This window comes from Lutjanus erythropterus, chromosome 18 (genome assembly GCF_056507025.1).
Source record: "Lutjanus erythropterus isolate fLutEry1 chromosome 18, fLutEry1.hap2, whole genome shotgun sequence".
Lineage (NCBI taxonomy): Eukaryota > Metazoa > Chordata > Actinopteri > Lutjaniformes > Lutjanidae > Lutjanus > Lutjanus erythropterus.
Window position 1 is genome coordinate 222488 of NC_139334.1, and position 24013 is coordinate 246500.

The following is a 24013-nucleotide window of genomic DNA, read 5'->3' on the forward strand; positions in this document are numbered from 1 at the left end:
ATGCAGCTGAACACCTCCTCCTCTTCCTCTTCCTCTTCCTCCTCCTCCTCCTCCTCCTCCTCCTCCTCTTCATCTCTTCCTGTCACTCTGAGCTCTCTGGAGGACGCCGGCGGTTTCCTCCTGCTGAACGGCTCCATTAACAGCTCCGGCTCCAGCAGCGGCGCGTCGTACGCAGGGAGCGCCGCTCTCATCTCGTCCATCTACTCTCTGGTGTGCGTGGTCGGCCTGAGTGGGAACTCCATGGTCATCTACGTCATCTTCAGGTACGCCAAGATGAAGACGGCCACCAACCTGTACCTGCTGAACCTGGCGGTGGCGGACGAGCTGCTCATGCTCAGCGTGCCATTTGTGGTCACGGCCGCGCTGCTGCGCCGCTGGCCGTTCGGTGCCGCGCTGTGCCGCCTCGTGCTCAGCGTGGACGCCATCAACATGTTCACCAGCATCTACTGCCTGACGGTGCTGAGCGTGGACCGCTACATTGCCGTAGTGCACCCGCTGCGGGCATCCCGGTACCGCCGGCCCACTGTGGCAAAGCTGGTGAACGTGTGCGTGTGGCTCTTCTCGCTGCTCGTCATCCTTCCCATCATCCTCTTCTCCTCCACTGTCCCCAACTCCGACGGCTCAGTGGCCTGCAACATGCAGATGCCGGAGCCAGAGCAGCGCTGGATGGCGGCGTTTGCGGTCTATGCCTTCCTGATGGGCTTCCTGTTCCCTGTCCTCGCCATCTGTCTGTGCTACGTGCTTATCCTGAGTCAGCTGCATGTGGTGGCGCTGCGCGCCGGCTGGCAGCAACGGCGGCGGTCCGAGAGGAAGATCACGGTGATGGTGACGGTGGTGGTGTCGGTGTTTGTGGTCTGCTGGATGCCGTTCCACGTGGTGCAGCTGGTGGGCGTCTTCCTGCAGCGTCACGACCCCACCCTCAGCCAGCTTGCTGTCGTCCTTGGTTATGCCAACAGCTGCGCCAACCCACTGCTCTACGGCTTCCTGTCAGACAACTTCCGCCGTTCCTTCCAGCGGATCCTGTGTTTGCGCTGGATGGAGGCCCCCGAGGAGCCCCTGGACTACCTGGACTACTGCAGCACGGCCCTGAAGAGCCGCCGACTCAGTTTGGACCAGGGGGACGACCACGAGGCAGCCCTGCCCAGAACGCCAGCTCCGGGAAGTGGTCAGAACCCCGACAGCTGCACCAGGACTTAAAAGATCTGTGCGTTTTACTCAAAGCAAACCTGCACTGCCCACATTCATCCGTGGACGTTTGGCAACATGTCCACTAGAGGGCGCCGCCCAGAGTCGAACGTTCCTCATCGATACACGTGGATGGAGAATTTGCCTCACTAACTGACAACGGACGCCGTCTCCAATAATTTTTAAAACTACTTTGTCATTTCTTGCTGCTATAGCGCCCCCCATGACCACCGGTGGTACTGCTGCCCCGTTTGGTCCGTTTCAGTAAACTTTCAGAAAACGTGCAGAAATATGGAGCAAGAAAACGAAGGCTCTGCCTTTATTTAAAGGGCCAGACCGTGTCCATGTCCAGATCTACACAGAGAGGGGTGTTATGGGTAACTGTGGTGATGAAAGCTGATTGGTTGATCAGAAACAGGAAACACGTAATGATTAAAGCCAAACATGTACCAGGTCAAACGTCTCTAAGCGAGGTCTGAATACTCGATTCAAACATGGAGAACATCATGCGGACCGAACACCTGGACAGGTGAGCCAGCAGCTGTGGAGGATCTGGACCTTATTATATATTTTTTTAGAGACATGAACAACATGAATGTGATGATGTCACACCGATGATGTCAGACTAACGGCGCAGTCAGACAGAAATTCACTTCTCATTCTGTGGAACATGAACTGAGCCGCCTCCTTCAGTCTGGTTGAGCTTTGACCTGTGAAACCGGCCAATCAACCCGTCAGATTGCAGTTTACACGCATGTTTGTCTGGGCTCATATCATCGTCAAACTTTTGAGAGCTGAACATTATGATGTCACAATGACATCACCTCATTGTTTTATCCTATTAGATATTTTTGTGAAATTTTGACATAAATCTTTGACATAAATGTGTTTCACATGTTTCGAAAACGTATTTAGTGAGGTCACAGTGACCTTTGACATCCAAACTCTTCTCATTTCATCCCTGAGTCCCCGTAGAGGTTTGTACCAAATTTGAAGAAATTCTGTCTCAGTGTCCTTGAGATACAAGAACAGGACGGACAGACAGACAGACAACCTGAAAACACATGGCGTGGAGACATAGTAAAGACAGAAGCTGATTGGCTGCAGTGAGCGTGAGGACAGTGATATGAACTAATCTGCGGACTGCTGATGTTAGCCTGTTAGCCATCTTAGCTCCTGTTAGCAATATTAGCTCCAATCAGCCATGTTAACTCCTGTCTGCCACATTAGCTCCTGTTAGCCATGTTAGCTTTTCTTAGCCATTTCAGCTCCTGATGGTTTTGTTAGCTCCTGTTTTCCATGCCATGTTTGTTCTTGCCAGTAATGTTAGCTTTTGTTAGCCATGTTAGCTTTTGTTAGCCATGTTAGCTCTTGACAGCCATGTTACATACTGTTAGCCACATTAGCCATATTAGCTCCTTCATTTAGCCATGCAACACCAGGAAATGCCAACAAGTGGATTTCAGTCTGATTGCAGCTCTTCTTCAGGTGTCTCTGCTGTAGCTCCGCCTCCTGCTTTGACCTCTGACTTCACTGAATGTAAAAGTAAGACACTGAGCTGCCAATCAAATGCAGTTATTGATCAGTTGTTGCTGCTGTTTAGGTTCATCACTTTGTTGACAATAAATATGAGAAATAATAAATTGTTTTTTTTAAAGAAAATAAGAATTCAACAACTCTAAATACACAGACAGTAAATTATTTTTGAGCTTTGTTCCCAGAATGCACCTCTGTCTGTATTTATATTGAATCTGTATTTATATTCTTCTACGTTTATTTATGATGTCATCAAGAAATAACGATCTTTGCAACATGACATTAAACTGATCCCCAATCAGATTGATTCAGACTGTTTCTACAACAGAAAAATAAGCTTTGTGGCCGTTTGAGAATTGCACCATGGGAGTCGTAGTTGATATCTCTCCTTCAGTTTTTATCTTTATGCCCACAGGATCTTTTCTGACAGCTGTTGGTCTTTTGTTCTGATGATAAAGTGTCCTGATGATGATGATGATGATGATGATGATGATGACCTGACTGGATCAATAAAGTTGATGATAAAAGCTTTTCTCTGATCAGATTGGAGGATTTGTGGTCCATCTCATCATCACTGATGAGATGGACCACACGCTGTCAGCCGCGTGAAGGTCACCTCGCTGATGATGTCACACCAACGGCTCAGGTGAGGCAGACAAAGAGGAGAATGATCACACAAATTCAGTGTAATCAGATTACTTTTACAGAGTCTGTGTGTCTGTTGTGACTTTGAAAAAAATAAATGCTGACTTTATTTTGATATTTAAACACTGTAAAAAAAAAAGTCACCGTAATTTAGTTGAATCAACTCATCTTTTATTATTAACTTAACGTAAATATACAAGTTTTATTTACTCAAGTTAATTAAACTTAAAATATAATATTTATTTTCAGAACACTTCAAAAATTAAAACATGAGTTCTTCTAACTTTAAGTCGCCTGCCATGTTAGCTCTCATTAGCCATGTTAGCTCTTATTAGCCATGTTAGCTCTCATTAGCCATGTTAGCTCTCATTAGTTATGTTAGCTCTCATTAGCCATGGTAGCGCTCATTAGCCATGTTAGCTCTCATTAGCCATGTTAGCTCTCATTAGTTATGTTAGCTCTCATTAGTTATGTTAGCTCTCATTAGCCATGGTAGCGCTCATTAGCCATGTTAGCTCTCATTAGCCATGTTAGCTCTCATTAACATGTTAGCTTTTGTCACAATCTTGTCAACTGAAAAACAGGTCCAAACAGTTTTCACATGATTTTAAACTAGTGATCAAAATGGTAATAATTTTCCTCTAAATGATCAGTTGTTTTGTCCATAAAATATCAGAAAAAGGGTGAAAAATGTTGATCAAAGTCTAAGATAATGTCCTCAAATGTCTTGTCTTCTAATATTCACATTTAAGAAGCTGAAATCAGAGATGTTGGACTTTATTTCTTGAAAAAATGACTCAAAGTGATTAATGGATTATCAAAAAGAAGGTTTAAAAGCTCTGGCACTACCTGCTGGACCTCTCACCTTCAAAATAAAAGCATTGGGGGGGATAATATGAACCTCTGGCCTTCAGAATAAAAGCCGAGGAGTTATTTTTAGTCAGCGAGTGAAAGCACAGATTAATAATCCGACTGAAAATATGGAAAAACAGCTGTTCTCTCCAATCAGCCAATCAGTCTTTAATCCTGAGAACCAGGAGGAACAGCACGTCCTGAATACACACACACACACACACACACACACACACACACACACACACACACACAGCCTGCAGAGTGGAGGACAGTTTCTGCTACAACACCGCGGGAAGCAACAGATTTGGTTACCATGGTGATGTGATGTGGAGAGAAACCACACACTCACAGATAATAATGCAAACACTGTGATGAACGATGTAAAAAATGATCATCATTTTACTGACAGTTACATTTATTGATCCTGTTGGAAATTATTTGTACGTAATGAGATAAATATAATGATAAAACAAGACATTTGAGGATGTCATCTTCGACTTTGATCAACGTGTTTCAACATTTTCTGAACCAAACAACTGATCGATTAGTGGAAAAATCATCACCAGCTTGATCACTAGTTGAAAAATAGATCCACACATTCACCTGTTGTCACGTTTGGATCTATTTTTCAACTAACAAGAATGTGATAGGATCAATTTTCACTATTTTCTGATATTTTATGGATCAAACAAGTAACCAATTAAAAGAGAGAATGATCAACAGATTAATTGATCATGTCAATAATTGTTACCGGAAAGACTTGAAAAACCTGTGGAGCGCATGGACGTACTTGTACTCATGTGTTGTGGTTCTGCTGGTTCTGCTGGTTCTGGCTCCATCTTGTGGCAGCAGAGGAAACGTACACTCTGTGTGATCCTCCTCTCAGCTCACAGGTGGATTCTGGGTAATGTAGTGCAGGATGCGATCAGGTTCTCCTCCACTAAACGATGAAAACAGTCTCAGACCACTCAGATCTCTGCCAGGGAACATGATACGGCAGCAGCTGGATTAATGTGTTTAGGCCCCTGGAGGCTCCTGGAGGCCCCTGGAGGCCCCTGGAGGCTCCTGGAGGCCCCTGGAAGGTCCTGAAGACCCCTGGAGACCCCTGGAGGCTCCTGGAGGCTCCTGGAGGCTCCTGGAAGCTCCTGAAGACCGCTGGAGGCTCCTGGAGGCTCCTGGAACCTTGTGAAGACCCCTGGAGACCCCTGGAGGCTCCTGGAACCTTGTGAAGACCCCTGGAGACCCCTGGAGGCTCCTGGAGGCTCCTGGAGGCTCCTGGAAGCTCCTGAAGACCGCTGGAGGCTCCTGGAGGCTCCTGGAACCTTGTGAAGACCCCTGGAGACCCCTGGAGACCCCTAGAGGCTCCTGGAAGCTACTGAAGACCCCTGGAGACCCCTGGAGGCTCCTGGAGACCCCTGGAGACAGATTGACAGGGTAACTCATGACTGTCTCTATTTTACAAAAGAATGGAAGTAACTAATTACAGCTACTCAATTTTTTTTTGAGTACTTGTACTTTTTGTATTGTATTGTATTTTTTCCAATTTTACTTTTACTTAAGTGCACGATGTAATCTAATTAGATTACCCTAAAAAGAGGAACATAAATAAAGTGGACCCTAAAAAAAGAGAACTCTTAATATGATTTTTAACTGCAGTAGTTTTACTTTTAGTAAAGTAATACTCCAGTAATGTAACAGTACTTCTATTTGAGTACAGATTTTCAGAACTCTTCTGCCAACTGACTTTACATTAGAAACTGAAAACCATCATCATCATCATCATCATCACTGTAACTGTTGTTATCAAAGAAACCAGCAGGTGGCAGCATCCACCTGACAACTGAAACACATCACAGCAAAAAACACCAGAGGGAACAAACAGAGCAGAACACAGGAACAACAGAACCGACAGAACCAGCAGAGAACAAGAGTTACATTAACATTATCATTTTAAATTTACAGCTAATTAAAGAGCTGTCAGAGCAGAGCCTTGTTAATAATCAGGGTCAGAGCAGCAGATCTCAGGTGAGACACCCGATGTTTACCTGTGCTGAGGTCACCAGAGGTCATCAGAGGTCACTGGAGGTCACCAGACTTTGACCAGGCTCTGTAAGACACCAAAAACACTGAGGAACTAAAATGAAATTTGTCCTCACGTCTGTCCACAACACCTGAACAACAGACAGACAGAGAGGTGAGCAGACAGACGGGCAGTATAAATGTAGTTCAGTAAAATATTTCTACTGTAATGTGGTGAAATAAAAGAATAAAGTTGACTGAACTACAGTACAAGTACCTCAGATTTGTACTTCAGTGTAATACTGCAGTAACTGAACGGAATGCAGGGGGACTGTGTATATCATAGTCTAAATACAGATGTGTGTGTGTGTGTGTGTGTGTGTGTGTGTGTGTGTGTGTGTGTGTGTGTGTGTGTGTGTGTGTGTGGTGAGCTCAGGGGAGACTGGAGGGTCAGGGGCTGGTGTGAGGTCACAGGTCATATGATCTGATGTTCAGGTGAGACACTTTAAAAGCATTCGACCTTCAGGTAAACTCACCTCACCTGTTGTCTGCAGCAGCAAGATGACTGACAGCAGAGGAAGTGTGTGTGTGTGTGTGTGTGTGTGTGTGTGTGTGTGTGTGTGTGTGTGTGTGTGTGTGTGTGTGTAGATAGTCGGACTGATAAAACAGAGTTGAAGAGTTCAGGGGAGAAACAAAGCCATCAACATGACTTTAATAACAGGCTGTAACACACACACACACACACACACACACACACACACACACACACACACACACACACACACACACACACACACACACTCACACTCTGTCTGAGGGACCTGACAGGAAGTGGTGTACCTTCCTCCTGAGGGCGCTGCGCTAAAGGTTCAAATTATTTCAACTTTGACGTTGGCTGCTGCTGCTGACCTCCCAAAGTTCAAGCAGTGAGATAACAGCTGTATGTGAAGATGACGATGAGGAGGGAGAGAGTGATGAAGAGAAATGTTTCAGAGTGCTTGAACTCCCCACAAAAGGAAACACATGGAGAAATGTCAAATTGGACATTTGAAAAAAGAAAACCTTACAGAAAGACAACCCTAAAAAAAGACAAAAGAGACACAACTCTTTCTTCAGGACCATAAAGAAAGTCAAGCAACAAAGTTTAAGGTTCAGTTCAGGTTCAGGTTCAGTTTGTTTCTGCCCATCAGTGTCAAGTCCTCATGACCTCACATCCTGTCTGCTGGAGTCTGTCTGTCTGTGTGAGGAGGTCATGGACAGGTGACAGGTGACTCAGTCAGAGGATAATTATCACTGAGGAGCTTTTAGCGTGACGGCTGCGCAATTTACAGTCCTCTGATTCACACAGAAACCCTGAACAGGAACTTCCAGCCTCCACACTGACTGCGCGATGACATCAGCACCGTACCGTGAAAGAGCTCCACCAGGCTTTTAAAGGACCTCCATATTTTCAGTCACATTAACCTGAAACACACAAACAGGAACATAAATTACTGGAGCACAGTTCAGCTCAGACCAGGTTTGTTCACTTTGTTTCCTTCTGGCTTCATGGAGGGAAAACAGGTGAGTCCTCTGTAGGGCTGGGGATCGTTTAAAAATTTACAATACCAGCACCAATATCAGTACCCTTGGAGTGGTACAGATACCAATGGAGTACTTCATTTTGATACCTTTTTTTGTTCTGGTGACTTCTTGGCATGTTGAACTCCCACCTCCCTCAAATACACCGCAAGAGCTGGGTACAAAAATGATTGAAGGCAGGTAACATTTGACTGGAAAAATTAATTACCACTTGGTACTGGGTTATTTCAGCCAATACCATGAAGGTACTGAGTACCGATACCAAGCCCTAGTCCTCCGAGCCACGAACAGGTCAAACTGGACCTTTTCCACCAGAACTTGGTCAAAATGGGCCCATAAAGGGAGAGACTTTGCAACTGGAGCAAGACTTCATTCAGCTCTAACTGATTCAGAACCTTGCACCAGGAGAATCCCTGGTCCAAACTGTCAGGGAAGACATGAACCTGAAAGAGCCTCATTGCAGTTTGAGCCTTTTTGACTTGGAACAAGAGCCCTGCCACTCAGTTCTTGATCTTTTGTACTTTGGACCCAGGATAAGAGCCTGAAAAATGTGACATACTCTACTCTTTGGGGCCCAAAAGAATGAGGACCCTAAAGAAAGTGGACTTAAACAGGGGTCTAAGGGTCAAGAATTCAAGGCCAAAGGTCTTAGTCCAGGACTAACTGGTCCCAAACTCCTAAACAGCGAGGCTCTAAGTCCGGTTAGGAACTTTGTTCAAGGACAGTCCCTGGTAAGTTCCAGACCAGTTAGGCATCAATCAAGAGCCTTGTTTCAGAGCTCTGGATCCTTTGGACCCGTGTTAAGAAAGTCACTGCAAAGTTTTGGACCAGTTAGACCAGATCTAAGATCCCTCTGTTGAATTCTGGACACTTAGAACCCAAGGCAAGAGCTCATGTATAGAGTTTGGGAACAGTTGAACCTGAATTGACCTTGACCTTTTGGACCTTTGATTTAAGAGGCTCACTGCAGAGTTCTGGACCAGGTGGACCCAGAATAAGAGACTGAAAAAAGTGACATACTCTTCTGTCTTGGACCCAAAAGAAAAATGACCCTAAAAAGGGTCTAAAAGATCAAGGGTTTTACAGCAAAGCCCTTAGTCCAAGTCTAAACTCTAAATTAGGTAAAAAGAAAAGAAAATTGTGAAATCTGGCTCAGAACTTTGTACAATGGCAGTCGCTTGTCCAAAAAGTCCAGAACTCTGCACTGAAGCTCATAGCCCAGTTTCACTGGTTCTAAAAAATCTACCAGGGCTCTTACCCTGGCCAGATGTCCCTCATTGGAAAGTTCTAGACCAGCTAGGTCTGGATCAAGAACTCCTTAAGAGCCTCCTGCTGAATTCTGGACATTTTGAATCCAAGATCAGAGCTCAGGTCAGGTAGGAGTTTTGGAACAGCTGAATCTGAAATAAGAGCCTTGTTTGCAGATTGGACCTTTTGGACCAGGAATAAGAGCCTTTTTTTATTATTATTATTTATTTATTTAACAGGGACAGTGCACTTAGCCACACCAGAGTTAGCTATAAGCTCATTTTCATCTGTAGTCCCTGGGCAGGTAACAGAGAATAATTTCTCTGCTAAAAAACACTATAATATAAAAAAAAACAACACACACACAATTACAATCACTGCGGAGTTCTGGACCATTTGCTGCAAAATCCTTGACCATCTGTACTTGGTTCAAGAGGCTCACTGTAGGGTTCTGGAGCACGGGACCCAGGATACGAGCCTGAAGAAAGTGACATACTGGATTCTCTGAGATCCAAAACAAAAGCAGTGATGTTCATAGTTCAAGTCTTAGTAGTCCAAAACTGCAAAGTGACCCTATACTTATTCCAAGTCCAGCAGGTCCAGAACTTTTCGCTGGAACTCTAATCTCGTGATCGAGATCTAACTGGTCTAGATCTTTGCAGCCATCTGGTCTCTTTCCCAGGTCCAAAAGGTCAAGAACTGTGCAACAAGTACCTTAGACACCGCTTGGTGCAGGTGCCGTGAGAAAAATGGCTCTGACCTCAGGGAATCGACTCTGCATCAACTGAGAGAGACAACATTTGACCAACTGGTCCTCATTCCCCCTGTACACCAGACAAGGCCCGGTCCAACTCTGAAATAAGTTGTTGGGTCAGAAACGGTCTCATACAGAGAACAATCAGCTTAACTGATCTGAATCTTAAACTAGATCCAAAAATCTTTAGCTTTGCAACAGGACTGTTTGCCTTTCTCTTCCAACATTTTGCAGCAGGGCTTCTCTTAAAACTAATGAAGTGGTTCAAGTTTTTGCGTTGACAGTTTGAGGATCGATCTGAAATCTAGATGTTTAATTTGCTGTTGCATCTCTGTTATTTTACTTCGAGGTAAAGCATCTCAGAAATGTAATATTACGATCATCAGACCATTTTCATGATGAAAATAAGAATAGTTGTGTTTTTGTTACCTTGGAAGGAGTCCTCTACAGAGAGAGGCCGCCATGTTGAACTGCCATGTTTCTACAGTAGCCCAGAATGGACAAACCAAACACCAGCTCTAGATACACACTTCAACAGTTTTCATGTTTTCTGCTTTTTTTGTTGGTGTTGTGGCTACTGTGCGTCCTCCTGTGTTCCAATAATCTGTAACAACAGAAAACATCACTTCCTGTCTAACCGACAGGAAGTTCAAACAGCCTACACTACTCAAATGCACCACTAGGGGGAGTTTAACTTTCAACGTAAATTAATTTTATCAGTTAAACCAACCTAATCCTGCAGGCTTGGAAGGGGAGAGAGAGATGAGGTGTTTGCAATCTGCAAGCTCACCACTAGATGTCACTAAATCCTACGCACTGGTCCTTTAAAGTCAGTAAGCTAAAACAGAAAACATTTTAAAATGTTTTCATTTTATCAGTTTCAGAAATAATTAAATATTTTGTGTTACCTTCATGACTTTAACTCAGTCAGGTGAACAGAATCTTACCTTTCACTATTTAAAGACAACGCCACAAACTAAAAGCTTCAAAGTGAGTCAACAACGATGAAACACAACAAAAACACTACTTTACTGTCTAACTGCAGTTTTTTAAATAAAGTTATTTTCCTCCGCCTCTTCGTCTCCTCTCAGTGTTTTGGGTGTAAGTGTCCTTTAATCCAGTGGCTCATCCAGTTAATCCAGTGTGATAATGGTGGCCAGTGATCAGTTGTTCCGCTCTGTTACTCGCTCATTAACAGCTTTAAAGCAGCAGACTGGAACCAGTCGACCAGAATAAAAACCAGCAAACAGGACAGGGTGTGAACTGGGAGCACTGGGAGAAGAAACGGCTTCATTAAACACTTCAGCAGGTTTATTTCTCTACATTTAGACTTAATTCATCCATATTTTAATATAAAAATAAACCCTGATGATTGATCCTGAGCTTTATAATTGATCTGACTGATGAATCTGTTTTGTTTTGTTTTTTTATGATCAAACATCTCTGCTTCACTGCAGAAAACTGATTTTTGCTTTTTATTGATTTATCATTGAGCTGCCAGCTCATATCATTCTGTAATATAAATCATAACCACACAAAGGACAAGAAATGTTGGCATCCTGGCATTTTTTTGTGAGAAGAAAAAAAACGAAAGATAAAAGAAAAAAGTGAGGTAATGAAACAAACAAACAAAAACAACAACAAAAAACAATAACAGAAAAAATAAATAAGTGATGACATTAGTAATAATAATAATAATAATGACAATCCTAACAGCAACATGACATCAATATTATCATTGTCATTATTACTACCATCATCGCCATGGTAACGAATCACCAGTAACAACATAACAATAACAATAATAATCAAGACTATAGAAAACTCATTAAAGTAATGATGATTTTTGTTTTCTGGTTAAATAAAGTTATTTTTTTGTTCCTAAATATCCTTCATCTTCATGTTAATTAACCCTTTTTAATCAGACTGTGTCATTAAGGCACTGAAATAATATATAATATATTCTGGTACTTTAATGGATTATTTTATGGAGTTAAGGTCAGCTGATGAAAACCACGACGTGTGGTTGAAAGCTCAGGAACACGCCGTTCACCGTAAACTGATGTTATTAAGTTGTTTTACCTGAAAAATGATTGGATTAATTTATTATAACGGAAATATTATCTAAGCAGAAGCTTTCAGCCACGTCTCAGGGTCTTCATCAGTGGATAAAGACACCGATTAAATGTAATTTGTCAAACTAAAATATAATATATATCAATGTATTACATGACTTTCTTTCAGCATCCTGAGGTTTGCTGTGAACACAGTTCTGATCAGACTCTGGAAGAGGAATAAAATTATTTTTAAATCATATAATCATTTTTAAATAATATTTTATGTTAAATTATTGTTTTTTTGTGGTAATTAGTCGTGTAATAAGCAGGATAATTAAACTGTGAGTCATTATTGTGAAATAAACCCTGCATCAACCTGTCAGGTTTTATTTTTGTAATAATTACACTCAGAAATGATCTCTTACATAAAATAATGTGACACATGACTGTATTTTTAACAGATTCTCTGTTTTCTCCCCTTTAAACATTTTAGTGTTTCAGTCCATCTATTAATTATGAATTATCAAACTATTAACTTACATCATTATGGAGTAAATAAAGTGAATTTAGATGAAAAAAGAAATGATTGATTCAGTTTCACAGAGAAGGTTGATTTCAGACTTTCACTTCCTGCCTTTTCCCAGAGCTTTCAGCCTCATGTCTGCTCTTCATCTGTGATGTGAGTAAGGCGACCCTGAGTGAACATTTCATTTATTTATGGTGATTTTTTTTTTTTTTTTTAACCTCAAAGGGCCTCAGTTAATTTAAAAATTCAGAAATGGATTTGGAAACCTGCAGATAATCCACGAAAAAGACTTGATAGATTATTATTGTCCTTTAATTGACTTGTTATTTGCACTTTGATTAAAATGAGGTTAATGTATTTTTCAGCCTGACTGATACTGAGCAGTTTGATCCACAGCTAATGTCGATATCAGGGAGTAAAAATGATTTATCGATACATCAGCCAGTTTTCTTTATTTACATATAATCCAAAGTGACATCAGGGCAGCGAGCAGTAAAGTTTCACTGCTAGTTTTAATAATTATAAATAAAAATAGAAATAGAACAACTTAAAACTCAGTGGGATTTGTCCGAGCTGTTCCTAAACGCACCAGAAAGAAGAAGTTGATTGTCGAGTCTCAGTCTCAGGACGTCAGACAGAGACGTTTTTGTCCCGAGCAGCTAAATAACAGGAATTAAAGAAGTGTAGTGAGAGAGAGAGAGAGAGAGAGAGAGAGAGAGAGAGAGAGAGAGCAGTGCTGGGACAATCAGATATCCATACTGTCAAATACTTTGTCCCAGAAAGTGAAGAATTTTAATTTTAGAGGACAAACTTCTCACCACAGAGTGATGCAGTGTCCATACATCCACCTGCAGAACACAGAACCTCAACCTGAACCTCATGATGGTCTGTGGACCACATAGAACCTGTCAGTGGGCCGGATCTGGACCCCGAGCCATATGTTGGACAGGTCTGAATTAAAGAGATTTAATCTGTTATTGATCTCCATATAATAAAACTCATCACATCATTATTATTATTATTATTATTATTATTATTATTATTATTATTATCATTAAAAAGTGTGAATTCTACAGTCTGAATGTAAATAACTGGCTTCATGTTCACACTGATGTTAAATATAAAATAAGTGCAGATACACTGAGACCTTCATCATATTTACATTATTGAAGCAATAAAACGTGAATTATTTGCTTTGAGCTGTGTGTGTGTGTGTGTGTGTGTGTGTGTGTGTGTGTGTGTGTGTGTGTGTGTGTGTGTGTGTGTGTGTGTGTGTGGAGGAGGAGAGGAGGGTTGGACCTGCAGCAGGAGGAGTCCGCAGGTCACCATCATCACCTCCTCCTCCTCCTCACTGACTCTCTGCAGCTCTCCGCTCCTCCAGGCCCGGATCAGCCCGGATCAGCTCGGCTCGGACCGCTTTCACCTGGACCAGGACCCGCAGACACACACGGACAGCCCGGGGACCGTCAGCAAGACAGGAGGACAGGACCGGGACCTGCAGGATCCGGCTGCGGGCTCCCGTCATGCTCGGCACGGTGAAGATGGAGGGACACGAAGCTCCGGACTGGAGCGGATACTACAGCGAGGAGGTCGGTCACTCTCTGCTCGCTTTACCGCTGCTTCCCCCGGCTCTGTCAGGGGCCACGACCCGGGACAGACCCGGGGCCCTGCGGGCTCAGCAGGTCCTCCTATAAACTGCGATTAGACGGAAAATTCTGCACCAGTTTTAGAATAAAAGCAGAAAAATCAAAAGTTGAGATATGAGTCTGTGAGCCGCAGGTTGTTCTTCATCACAGAGTTCAATTATCTTTTATTAAGTTCATTAAACTTTAAAAACAACAAACTGAAGGTAAATTCAATATTTACACCAGAGAGAAAAATTTATTTTTTTAATTTTATTAAAAGTTTAAATGACTTGATGGAGCTAAAAGATGAAAAGAAAAAAACAAACAAGCAAAAAAAGTCGTTTGTTTCTGACACCTGGAAAAAAACTTGAATTTTGCATTCAGCTGATTATTCAGACGTTTTATTAGTTTTCATGTTGAATCATTTTAACGTCGGATAATTTGATTTTATGGAGCCGAAGCTCGGCGCAAAATGGACCAATCAAATCTTTAGTTTTTTATTATGATCTTTTATTTATTACGATGTTTTATTCATCGAATGGTTTTGTTCTTAACAAAAATGGAATTAATTTAGCGAATATATATTTATTTATATTTATGTGTGGAATTTCACATCTGAGGGACAAAAACACTCGAAGCAAAACAATAAATAAAATAAAGAAAAGAAAAGAAAAGAAAAGAAGAGAGCAGACATCCTGTATTTATAATATTAATCTGACAGACGACAAACATTTGAACATCCAACACTTCAGTCACATTTATTTAGAGGTCAAAGCTGAAGACCATTTTTAATAAATGAAACTAGAAAAGAGAATATAATCTAATAGAATATAAAGAATGAAACGGAACGGAACGCAGCTCGATGTTTCAGAACCGGAAGCAGAAATAAAAGTGTTCTTTTGAGCCGTGACTCAGTCTGAAGGAGTCCAACTTTAAATTTTGTGTTTTTTTAAAAGGAGTTTGGTTTCAGATGCTGCAGGAAGAATCGTTTCCTGATCAGCGTCGCTCCTGCGCTGATTGTTCCAGAATTACATTTATGACAAAAATCAACTCATAATCGACTGATAATCATCTGATAATCCACTAATAATCAGCCGATAATCACAGAGTTCAGGCCTGATAATAACATTTAATGCTTTATCAGATTATTTGAGAAAGCGGCCGCTGAAAAGTGAAATTTAATTCTTTGACTTTATGATTTTTATTGTTGCCTCTTCTGTTTGTTAAAAAAACACAAAACTCCGCTCAGGTTTTTTTTTTACTTTAATATCAAATTTATAATATTACATTATTATTAAAATGATATCATTTATAGCTCGTGTTTGTATTATAGGTTTAATGTTTAATGAAAATCCGCCTGTGGAGGAAAAATAATCAGCGGCAGGTCGCGCGCATCAAATGAAAGAAACTTATTATTAAAGGCTCAACATTTGATTTAATATTAAAAATTAAAATGTGATTCAGACTCATATAATCATATAGATAATCATATCAAACAGAGGATGTGTTTATTATAAAGATTCAATTAGATTTAGAAAGATTTTAGATCAATAATCAGCAGAAAGGTCAGAAATAAAACACACACAGAGACGGACCTACTCCACCTGTCTGTCTGTCTGATTGATTGATTGATTGATTGATTGATTGATTGATTGATTGATTGATTGATTGATTAGTCAGGGCCTGATCAGCTCTGATTGCAGCTGCGGGACAAAGTAAAGAGTGAAAATATCATTAAATATTTTGGGGTGAATTTTAACAGCTGGATCATTGATCATTTAATCAGCAGAAGCTGCTCTCAGATCAGCTGCAGTTGTGACAATGTGATTCTTAAAATGATCAATAATTCTGATTTGGATTCTTTTACTTGAGCTTTCTGCTCATTTTAATGTGCATCTGTTAACAAGCTGTTTTCATCCTTTAGAATAATTCACACGTGATGGAGATCAATCAAAACTGAATTTCTTACTTTGAATTTTAATTTTCAGATTGTATTTAATTCATATTTAAGCAGGTAAATCCTGCTGAGATCAATAACTTGTTTTTCAAAGGAGACGAAAAGGCACAGATCAAAACCCACAATAGAAATATAGAAGATATAAAGTGTGAATATAAAAACTATCTGCAGCTTTCGTTCCCACACTGAGGAGGACACATTAAATATGTCTCACTTATTGATTATAATCATATTCATTTCCTCTAAAAACATTTCCACTGTAAATTAATGCAGTGGAAATGTTTTTAATTATGTATAAAGGAACTATGATAGAAAAATAAAACTAAAGAAGTGTTCTTCAAAATAAAAGTCCTCTGCTGCTGCAGTTTTTACTGACGGAGGATGAATGCATGAACGCACACGTTCTAAGAAGGAACCGTTCCCCCTCCACCTTTCAGGTCTCCACCTGTTCTTCGCCAACAGGCAGGAAGCAGCTGATTCATTATAAGAGCTTTGAAAACAGCAGATAGAACAGTTCTCTCAGGTTCTCTCTGAGAACTGAGCGGAGAACAGAGGAGATTTCTGTCCCCGTTCGTCCAAACAGAACGGACAAAAAGTGCAGATGCATGATGGGAGTTTACCCAGCATGCTTTTAGTAAGAACATGTAGCAGAGACTCAGTCTGAAGGTCAGAGGTGACCACTGATGATGATGATGATGATGATGTTGCCTTTACAGTTTGAGTCTCAGTGCACGATGCATTCGAGTACCACAGGTCAACGTATCGTCTTCATCCAAACATAACAAACAAAAATCTCTGACTTTATGGATTTTAATTAAATGTAAACTTTCCATGTAATTTTTTGATTTTAAGAGTTTAATGTGATGTTTTTCCATCATGTTGAATCAGTGTGAATAAATAAAGTCAGATTTGATTAAATGAATTTAAATTTTACGCACAGCCTCCTGATGTCATCTAGTACATAAACCTTGTTTACATTCTGTTTACTTTTTAGGATAAATAAACTTTTGATTTGATATATTTCAGTTACTTTTTACTTCCTTTACTTCATGTTCATTAGAGCCAAGAATCTTTTTTTTAAGTGATAATGATGAAGCAATAAATTGTAATTTTAGAAGATCATTTATGGATTATAATGAATTAATTAAGGTCTTTTAACGGGATCACTTTAAGTGAAATCAATCAATCAGCGTTAAAACGATCAAACATTTCTGTCTGAAAATAATCTTCATTTTAAATCTGTTGTTGTGTTTTTTGTTTTTTTTTGTCTCACGGGTTAATTAAGGAGTTAATCCCCTCAGAACATCTTAAATCGATGTCATGTGCGCTTTATTTACTTAATGAGGCGTTTTTCAAATGAAAAGGTTTGGTTTTCAAATTAATGGACACATCATGGATCAGAGGTAAATTAAGGATTAATTAATGGTGATTTTATTTGATCAGGATCAATCGATGAATGTTAAACGGGACGGTTTATCAGCTGAACGTGAACATGTCGCTCAGTCTGAACTCAGATCAAATCAAATATCACCACCGTCCGTCAGTGGCTGGATATTGATCCAGAATCGTGGAGGAAATATTAATCTCATCTGATCAATCGATCAGTCAGAATTAATAAAGACAGAAATCATGAACTGATCAGTTTGATAACTCACCGTAAGTCTGTCGTCACAGCAGAGATCAGAGGTCGAACCTGCAGGGAAAAATTATAAAACATTTAAAAAATATATATTTAAAACATTCAGACCTCAGAGATTAAAAAAAAAACAAAAAGGATTATTTCTGACAATAAAACAAGAATCCAGAGTTTTTCTTGGTGACTTCAGGTGCTGGTTTAACCTCCTCAGTCTCTGCTTCAAGTCTCAATTACAACAAAAGATGAACTTAATCTAAGATTAGTTCTCATCAGAGTTCAACTAAACCAGGTTTAAAATGAGTAAATCCAGAGTTCACAACTGAAAACTAATCTTAGTTCAGCATAATTCTGAGTTTATTGATGTAAAATGCTGAAAAGTTTGCTTATCAACATTAAAACAAACAAACAAACAAATAAATACATGTATAAATAAATGACTGTATTCTCTGATAAAATATTACATTGTTTTGTAGTGAACTCACAGTCAGTTGGTCTTTTCATGAAGCTTTAATTTCTCCTTTGAGAAAAAGTTACTGGCTGAATTATTATCAATAGGATCAATAGGATCAATGTGACCAAATGACAGGGAGACTCTCTTGCAGCGACTGTCAGACTGAAGCGACGCATCATTAAACTCCGCTGGTTTCAGATCGTTTTCTCTGAGGGACTTAATGGTTTTTCTCAGTTTGTCTGAAAATGGCGGCCATTTTAAAAGTACAGCCTCCTCAAATGAAAAACTTTAAACTGAAGTTTAAAAGTTTTGATGCAACAGAAAGTTTAAAAATAATCTTCAGAGTGAAGTGAGGTTTAAATTTAATCTTTCTTCAGTGTAAACTTTGGTGAAACATGATTTAAAGTAAAAAAAATATATATATATCTAAAACATTCAGACCTCAGAGATTAAAAAAAAAAAGCCTAACTGGTTCTGGTCTGCTCTTACTGGTTCTGGTCTAACTGTCTGTGATGTGGTCTAACTGGTCCTGGTTTTGGTCTAACTGGGTCTGCTCTGTTTTTAATGTGGACTGATTTAGAACCAGAACCAGAGACCAGAGACTGGGTTTAACTTACTATTGTTCTGGTCCAACTAGTTGTAATCCACTGGTCTAATCTGGTTCTAAACTGGTTCCAACTGGTTCCATCTGATCTCACTGTTCAGTTGGACCTGATCCGGAGAAACTGTAGAGCCCGACGCCGATACTGATATTAAGAAGTTTTTAAAACTTCAATATTAACCAAAACAACATTTCTGTTCATATAGAACAGGCCTGTAACGTACAGAATATAAAGATAAACATAAACATAAACATAAACACAGTGTAAACACTCATTTTGTGCAGGGCGTCCAACACAGAGACGTGATGGACGCAGAATATTTTACTCTACAAATCGCTGCCACTGGAACAGAGAACTTTCATACAGGATCACTTAACATATGTGTCGATAACAATAAAGACCAAAACATCTTTCAGGCTCTGGTTCTGGTCCTGGTCCTGGTCCAAATGGTTCTAAATGGACCCTTCCTTAGTCCCGCCCCTTTTGCTCTCTCAGTCAACTTCCTCCTCTCCTGTTTCTGTTCTCAGATCTGCTCTGCGCTCGACTCTTTTATGTCAGAAAGAAAACCACATGTTGAAGATTGAGGACCTGCTAAAGGCACGTATGGTCACATCTGAAGTTAGCTTAATGTTAGCAAAACACTAACTGACTAGCTAGCTAAGCCACATGGCTAATTAGCAAGCTAATCAGCTTGTGTTTGCTCTGTAGCAAAGCTCTAGCTTACTTACTAGCTAATCTATTGAACTCATAAGTCGTTTCGTGACTCATGAACTCAAAGACTTCAGAAAATTTAAAGTTTACGAGTTTGTAAGGATCACATGAGGAGTGCGCTTCTGTGGGTTCTTCTTGAGAACACAACACCACTTGAAGTCAGCATACATCAGTTGTTAGCTAGTTAGTCCCAAGGTTTGACATGAATCCAGCAGCCACAAAGAGTTTTGTTTCATCTCCACACTATGAGCCTTCAAAGGTTACCGTTCCACAAACGTCCCACCTGCCTCACCTTTCAATTCAACGCTCTCTGAAAACAGTGAACACAAGTCGTCTCTGGCTAGCTGCAGATGTGCCGCGGCTACTTAAGTCTGGATTTACTGACCCAGCTCAAACTACCACATCCTGACAGAAGAACCACAAACACGACATGAGTGAGTGAACGTTTGCAGTTTAAGTTGAATCATCATCATAATGTCCTGCGGTGTGACGCCAGTTTCCACAACTAGCCGAGAAGTCACATGTGACATCACAGGTCACATGAACAACACAAGTGTCACAGTTAATAAAGGCTAAATAACATAAGTTTACATTTGGGCCACCAAATTTAGGGGCTTGGTGTCCCTTAGAAGAATTAGCATTTATCTCATAATTACATCTGATAGCTAATGTTAGCAAATAATCTACATGGATCATTAAGTAGCGAGCTAGTGTTCTGCTAACATTAGCTAACTGAAGATGTGACTATGAGTGTCCTTTTCAGGTCCTCTTTGAACCATCTTCAAAATGTGTTTTTGGAAGGAGAACGAGGAAGTTGAATGAAGTTCCACATTTGCTCAACTGCACAGAGCACAAAGGGGCGGGGTTTAGTAAGGAACAAATCTCTGTGCAGGTCTACCCTCCAAAGTCTAACTAGTTTTGATTCTGGTTCTAACTGGTTCTGGTCTCTCTGCAGATGTACTCTCCGATGGCAGGCAGTGGGATGGGTTCTGGTCTCGGGATGGGCTCCATGACAGGCTACATGTCCAGCAGTGGGACCACATCAGGCTCCTTCAACATGTCGTACAGCGGGACCGGTCTGAGCCCCGCCCCTGTAGGGGGGATGGGTGGCTCAGCTCCAGCAGCCATGTCGGGTCTGGGTGGGGGTGTGGCCTCGATGGGCGGGGCTCTGAGTCCTTCCAGTATGACCTCGGTGTCGGCCCAGCAGGCCTCGATGGGTCTGAACCCTTATGGGGGCATGAGTCCCACCATGAGCCCCAGCATGGCATACGGTGGTGGCGGGCTGAACCGCGGCCGTGACAACAAGGCGTTCAGACGGAGCTATCCACATGCCAAACCACCCTACTCCTACATTTCGCTCATCACCATGGCAATCCAGCAGGCGCCCAGCAAGATGCTGACCCTGAGCGAGATCTACCAGTGGATCATGGACCTGTTCCCGTACTACCGGCAGAACCAGCAGCGCTGGCAAAACTCCATCCGCCACTCGCTGTCCTTCAACGACTGCTTCGTCAAAGTGTCGCGTTCACCAGACAAACCGGGGAAGGGCTCGTACTGGACCCTGCACCCGGACTCCGGGAACATGTTTGAGAATGGCTGCTACCTGCGGCGCCAGAAGAGGTTCAAGTGCGAGAAGAAGATGTCGCCGAAGTCTGACGGCAGGAAGGAGGCGGGGGGAGGAGGGGGAGGAGCGTCGCCTTCTGGGGACTCAATCAAACCTCCAGGACTCCTGGACTCCTCCTCTCTGCCCTCCTCCAGCCAGGCAGCCTCTCCCCCCGGGCTGGACCTCCGGGGAGGCGTGGGCGGGGCATCAGACCTGAAGGTGTCCAGCTCCCAGCTCTTGTCCTCCCTGTCACTGCCCCCCCATTCCCTGGCCCACGAGTCCCAGCTGCACCTGAAGGGGGACCCACAGTACTCCTTCAACCACCCGTTCTCCATCAACAACTTAATGTCGTCGTCAGAGCAGCAGCACAAACTGGACCTGAAGGCCTACGAGGCCCTGCAGTACTCCTCCTACAGTGCCGGGGGGGCATCCGGCCTCGGGGGGAGGACCATGGAGTCTCTGGAGGCCTCCTACTACCAGGGGGTGTACCCCAGACCACTCCTCAACACCTCGTAGTACCTGGGGTTCCTCCTTATGGACTCTCTGCATGCAGCTGTCCTGGACCTCCTGTCTGACTGTGATGAAGCTGAACCGGATCGATCTGGTTTCTGAACTCCTGCACTGTGACCAGACCAGGACCAGGACTTGAAGAGACTCGTTATCGCTCAGCTGACCTGTAAACTGATCCAGGTCTGTGTTCTCCTTCTACACACAGAGTCACAAACAACCAACGGTCTGAAAAATCCTCCAACACACACCAGAGTCCTCAGGTCAGTCCAGAGTCACATCCATGTTGAACCATTCTGTGGTGCTTCATTTACATCCAGGGGTCAGTGGCTTCAAAAATAACTGATCAATTTACACTCAACAAAAATATAAACACGACACTTTTGTTTTTTTTCTTGCTGGTGATGTTCTGATACCATTTTTTTCCTTCCTGTTACTGGTTCTGATATCTGAACTTGTTGTGTACCGGCTGATACTGCATACCGATCTGACAAAAACAAGTCAGACTTCGAGCCATTCTGCAGAGTCCTTTTTGTTTTCCCCACAACCCCGACGCAGGTCAGTCCAATCCAGTTCATGGTCACGAAAAAAGACAACTCAAAACCACTGCTCCAGGTTTTACTGCAAATCTCCAATAAAACAAACCAAATCAAGAAATAAGGACTGAAATATCAGAGTCCGTATTCAGTAGATATCATCAGAATAAGAGACAGGAGGACGCTACAGAATCACGTATCATCAGGATACTAGACAGGAGGACGCTACAGAATCACGTATCATCAGAATAAGAGACAGGAGGACGCTATATTACATAAGCAACAATGTCAATGTCCCAATGACTTTATTGAAGGCTCAAAATATCTGCGTACCAGACAGGACAGGACACCTAAAGACAAAACATGAAACATTCTGAAGCCTCTCAGATCAACACCGGCTTCATTATGTATCAGACACTTTGTCTTTACTCATTAATTAAAGTTGTCTTGAAGCATTAATTCTTCAACGATACAGGTCCCATTTTGGGACTATTAGTATAGGTGATATCAGATCGGTGTGTATCGTTCTGATACTGATATCGATTTCTGCACTCAAGATAATCCATCCACCTGACAGGTGAGGCATACAGTGATGCTAATTTAGCAGCAGGATTGTTGCACAGGTGTGTCTTTGATCAGTCACAATCAAAGGACATGATGTTTGATTAGACACTGACCTGTGGACATTTTACATCGGGCTGCAGATACCACATTTCTTTTCCTCAGGAGGGCAAAGTCATGAACCACCCAACTCTGCCTCTGATTGGTTAATACTCACTGCCTTTATTGGTTTGGTCAGTGAGGTTTGGACATGGGGAGTGATTGATTAGTGTTAGAAGAAAACCAGGGTGTCTGTAGCCCTGTGTGAAATAGTTACAGCACAGTGTCTAACGTCTTTTTATGCCTCTGCACCGTCTACAGTCGCAGCTGGAGGCTTTAAGGTTTCACGCCGTCTGTTCCTCACACTATTGTGACATGTCAAGAACGCCCTGAGGGAACTTCTTCTTCTTTCTTCTTCTTTCTTGGCACAAATGTTCACCTGGACTCAAGGATGAATGAGGTGTTGGCAGACAAAGGTTCCCTCCAGCCCATGAAAATGGAAGCAAACACAAAAGTGTTGGTTTATATTTTTGTATTTCAGCTCCACAGGTCAGGATTATTTCCAGTCTGAGATCTTTTTACTCTAAAAAAAAAAAAAGACACATCTGGATGTAAATGATGACGAGCTGATTTGTCCAATAAGGAACGTGACTCCTGAGACAACGAGCTGCACACAGACATGTTTTTTTTTTTTACGTTCAACAGACCAAATGTTCCATAAAACCGTTGATGTTTGAATATGTGAATCCTCCGCTGAGCGTCGACTCCACCAATCAAATTTAAGAGAAAACAGCTAAACTCAGCGGAGCCTCAGATTCACCATCATTCAGGTCCCCGAACGCCGAGGCTCCCGACTCACTGATCTTTGTTTCTGTCTTGTGAAACATCACATTCAGTTTCTGAAAACGAGAAACTAACCGACGCCGTGCGACGCACACTTAAAGGGACAGTTCGGATTATCTGCAGTGTGGTTGAATGAGATATTTATCCACAGTCAGCGTGTTACCGACAGCAGGTGGAGGAAGATGATCAATATCCTCCTAAAACAATCAATATCAGTTTATATTGACTTTTTTACTGACTTTGGTGAATCCAAAAAACAAATTATGTTTTAACTTAAAAAAGTTGATGTCTGTGCTGCTGTTAAATTAATTTTGTAATCAAATTCAAAGAAAAAAAAACAAAACAGTTTTAATCATATAAACTTGATATTAATTCACTTTTACTTAAGAAAACATATTTATAAACACAACCAACAACTATTCAACACGTATAACATTTATTATATTTTAAGTGTAAAAAGGGTGGAGACTGAATTCATCATCATCACTTTTTTTTATTGTTGCAAAAACAAGAGACAACTTATCTGAAAGGTTTCT

General features: G+C 41.6%; 2 protein-coding genes across 2 annotated transcripts; both read left to right on the top strand.

Moving 5' to 3' along the window:
* Positions 1-1526, top strand: sstr1a (somatostatin receptor 1a). Its single transcript, XM_084743127.1, has one exon. It carries the CDS (start codon positions 1-3, stop codon positions 1195-1197), a length of 1197 nt encoding a protein of 398 aa, XP_084599253.1. The 3' UTR covers positions 1198-1526.
* Positions 1527-13711: 12185 nt separating this feature from the next.
* Positions 13712-21812, top strand: foxa1 (forkhead box A1). Its single transcript, XM_084743126.1, has 2 exons — positions 13712-13995; positions 20344-21812. The coding sequence occupies exons 1-2, from the start codon at positions 13930-13932 to the stop codon at positions 21505-21507; spliced, it is 1230 nt and encodes a 409-aa protein (XP_084599252.1). The 5' UTR covers positions 13712-13929; the 3' UTR covers positions 21508-21812.
* Positions 21813-24013: the final 2201 nt, after the last annotated feature.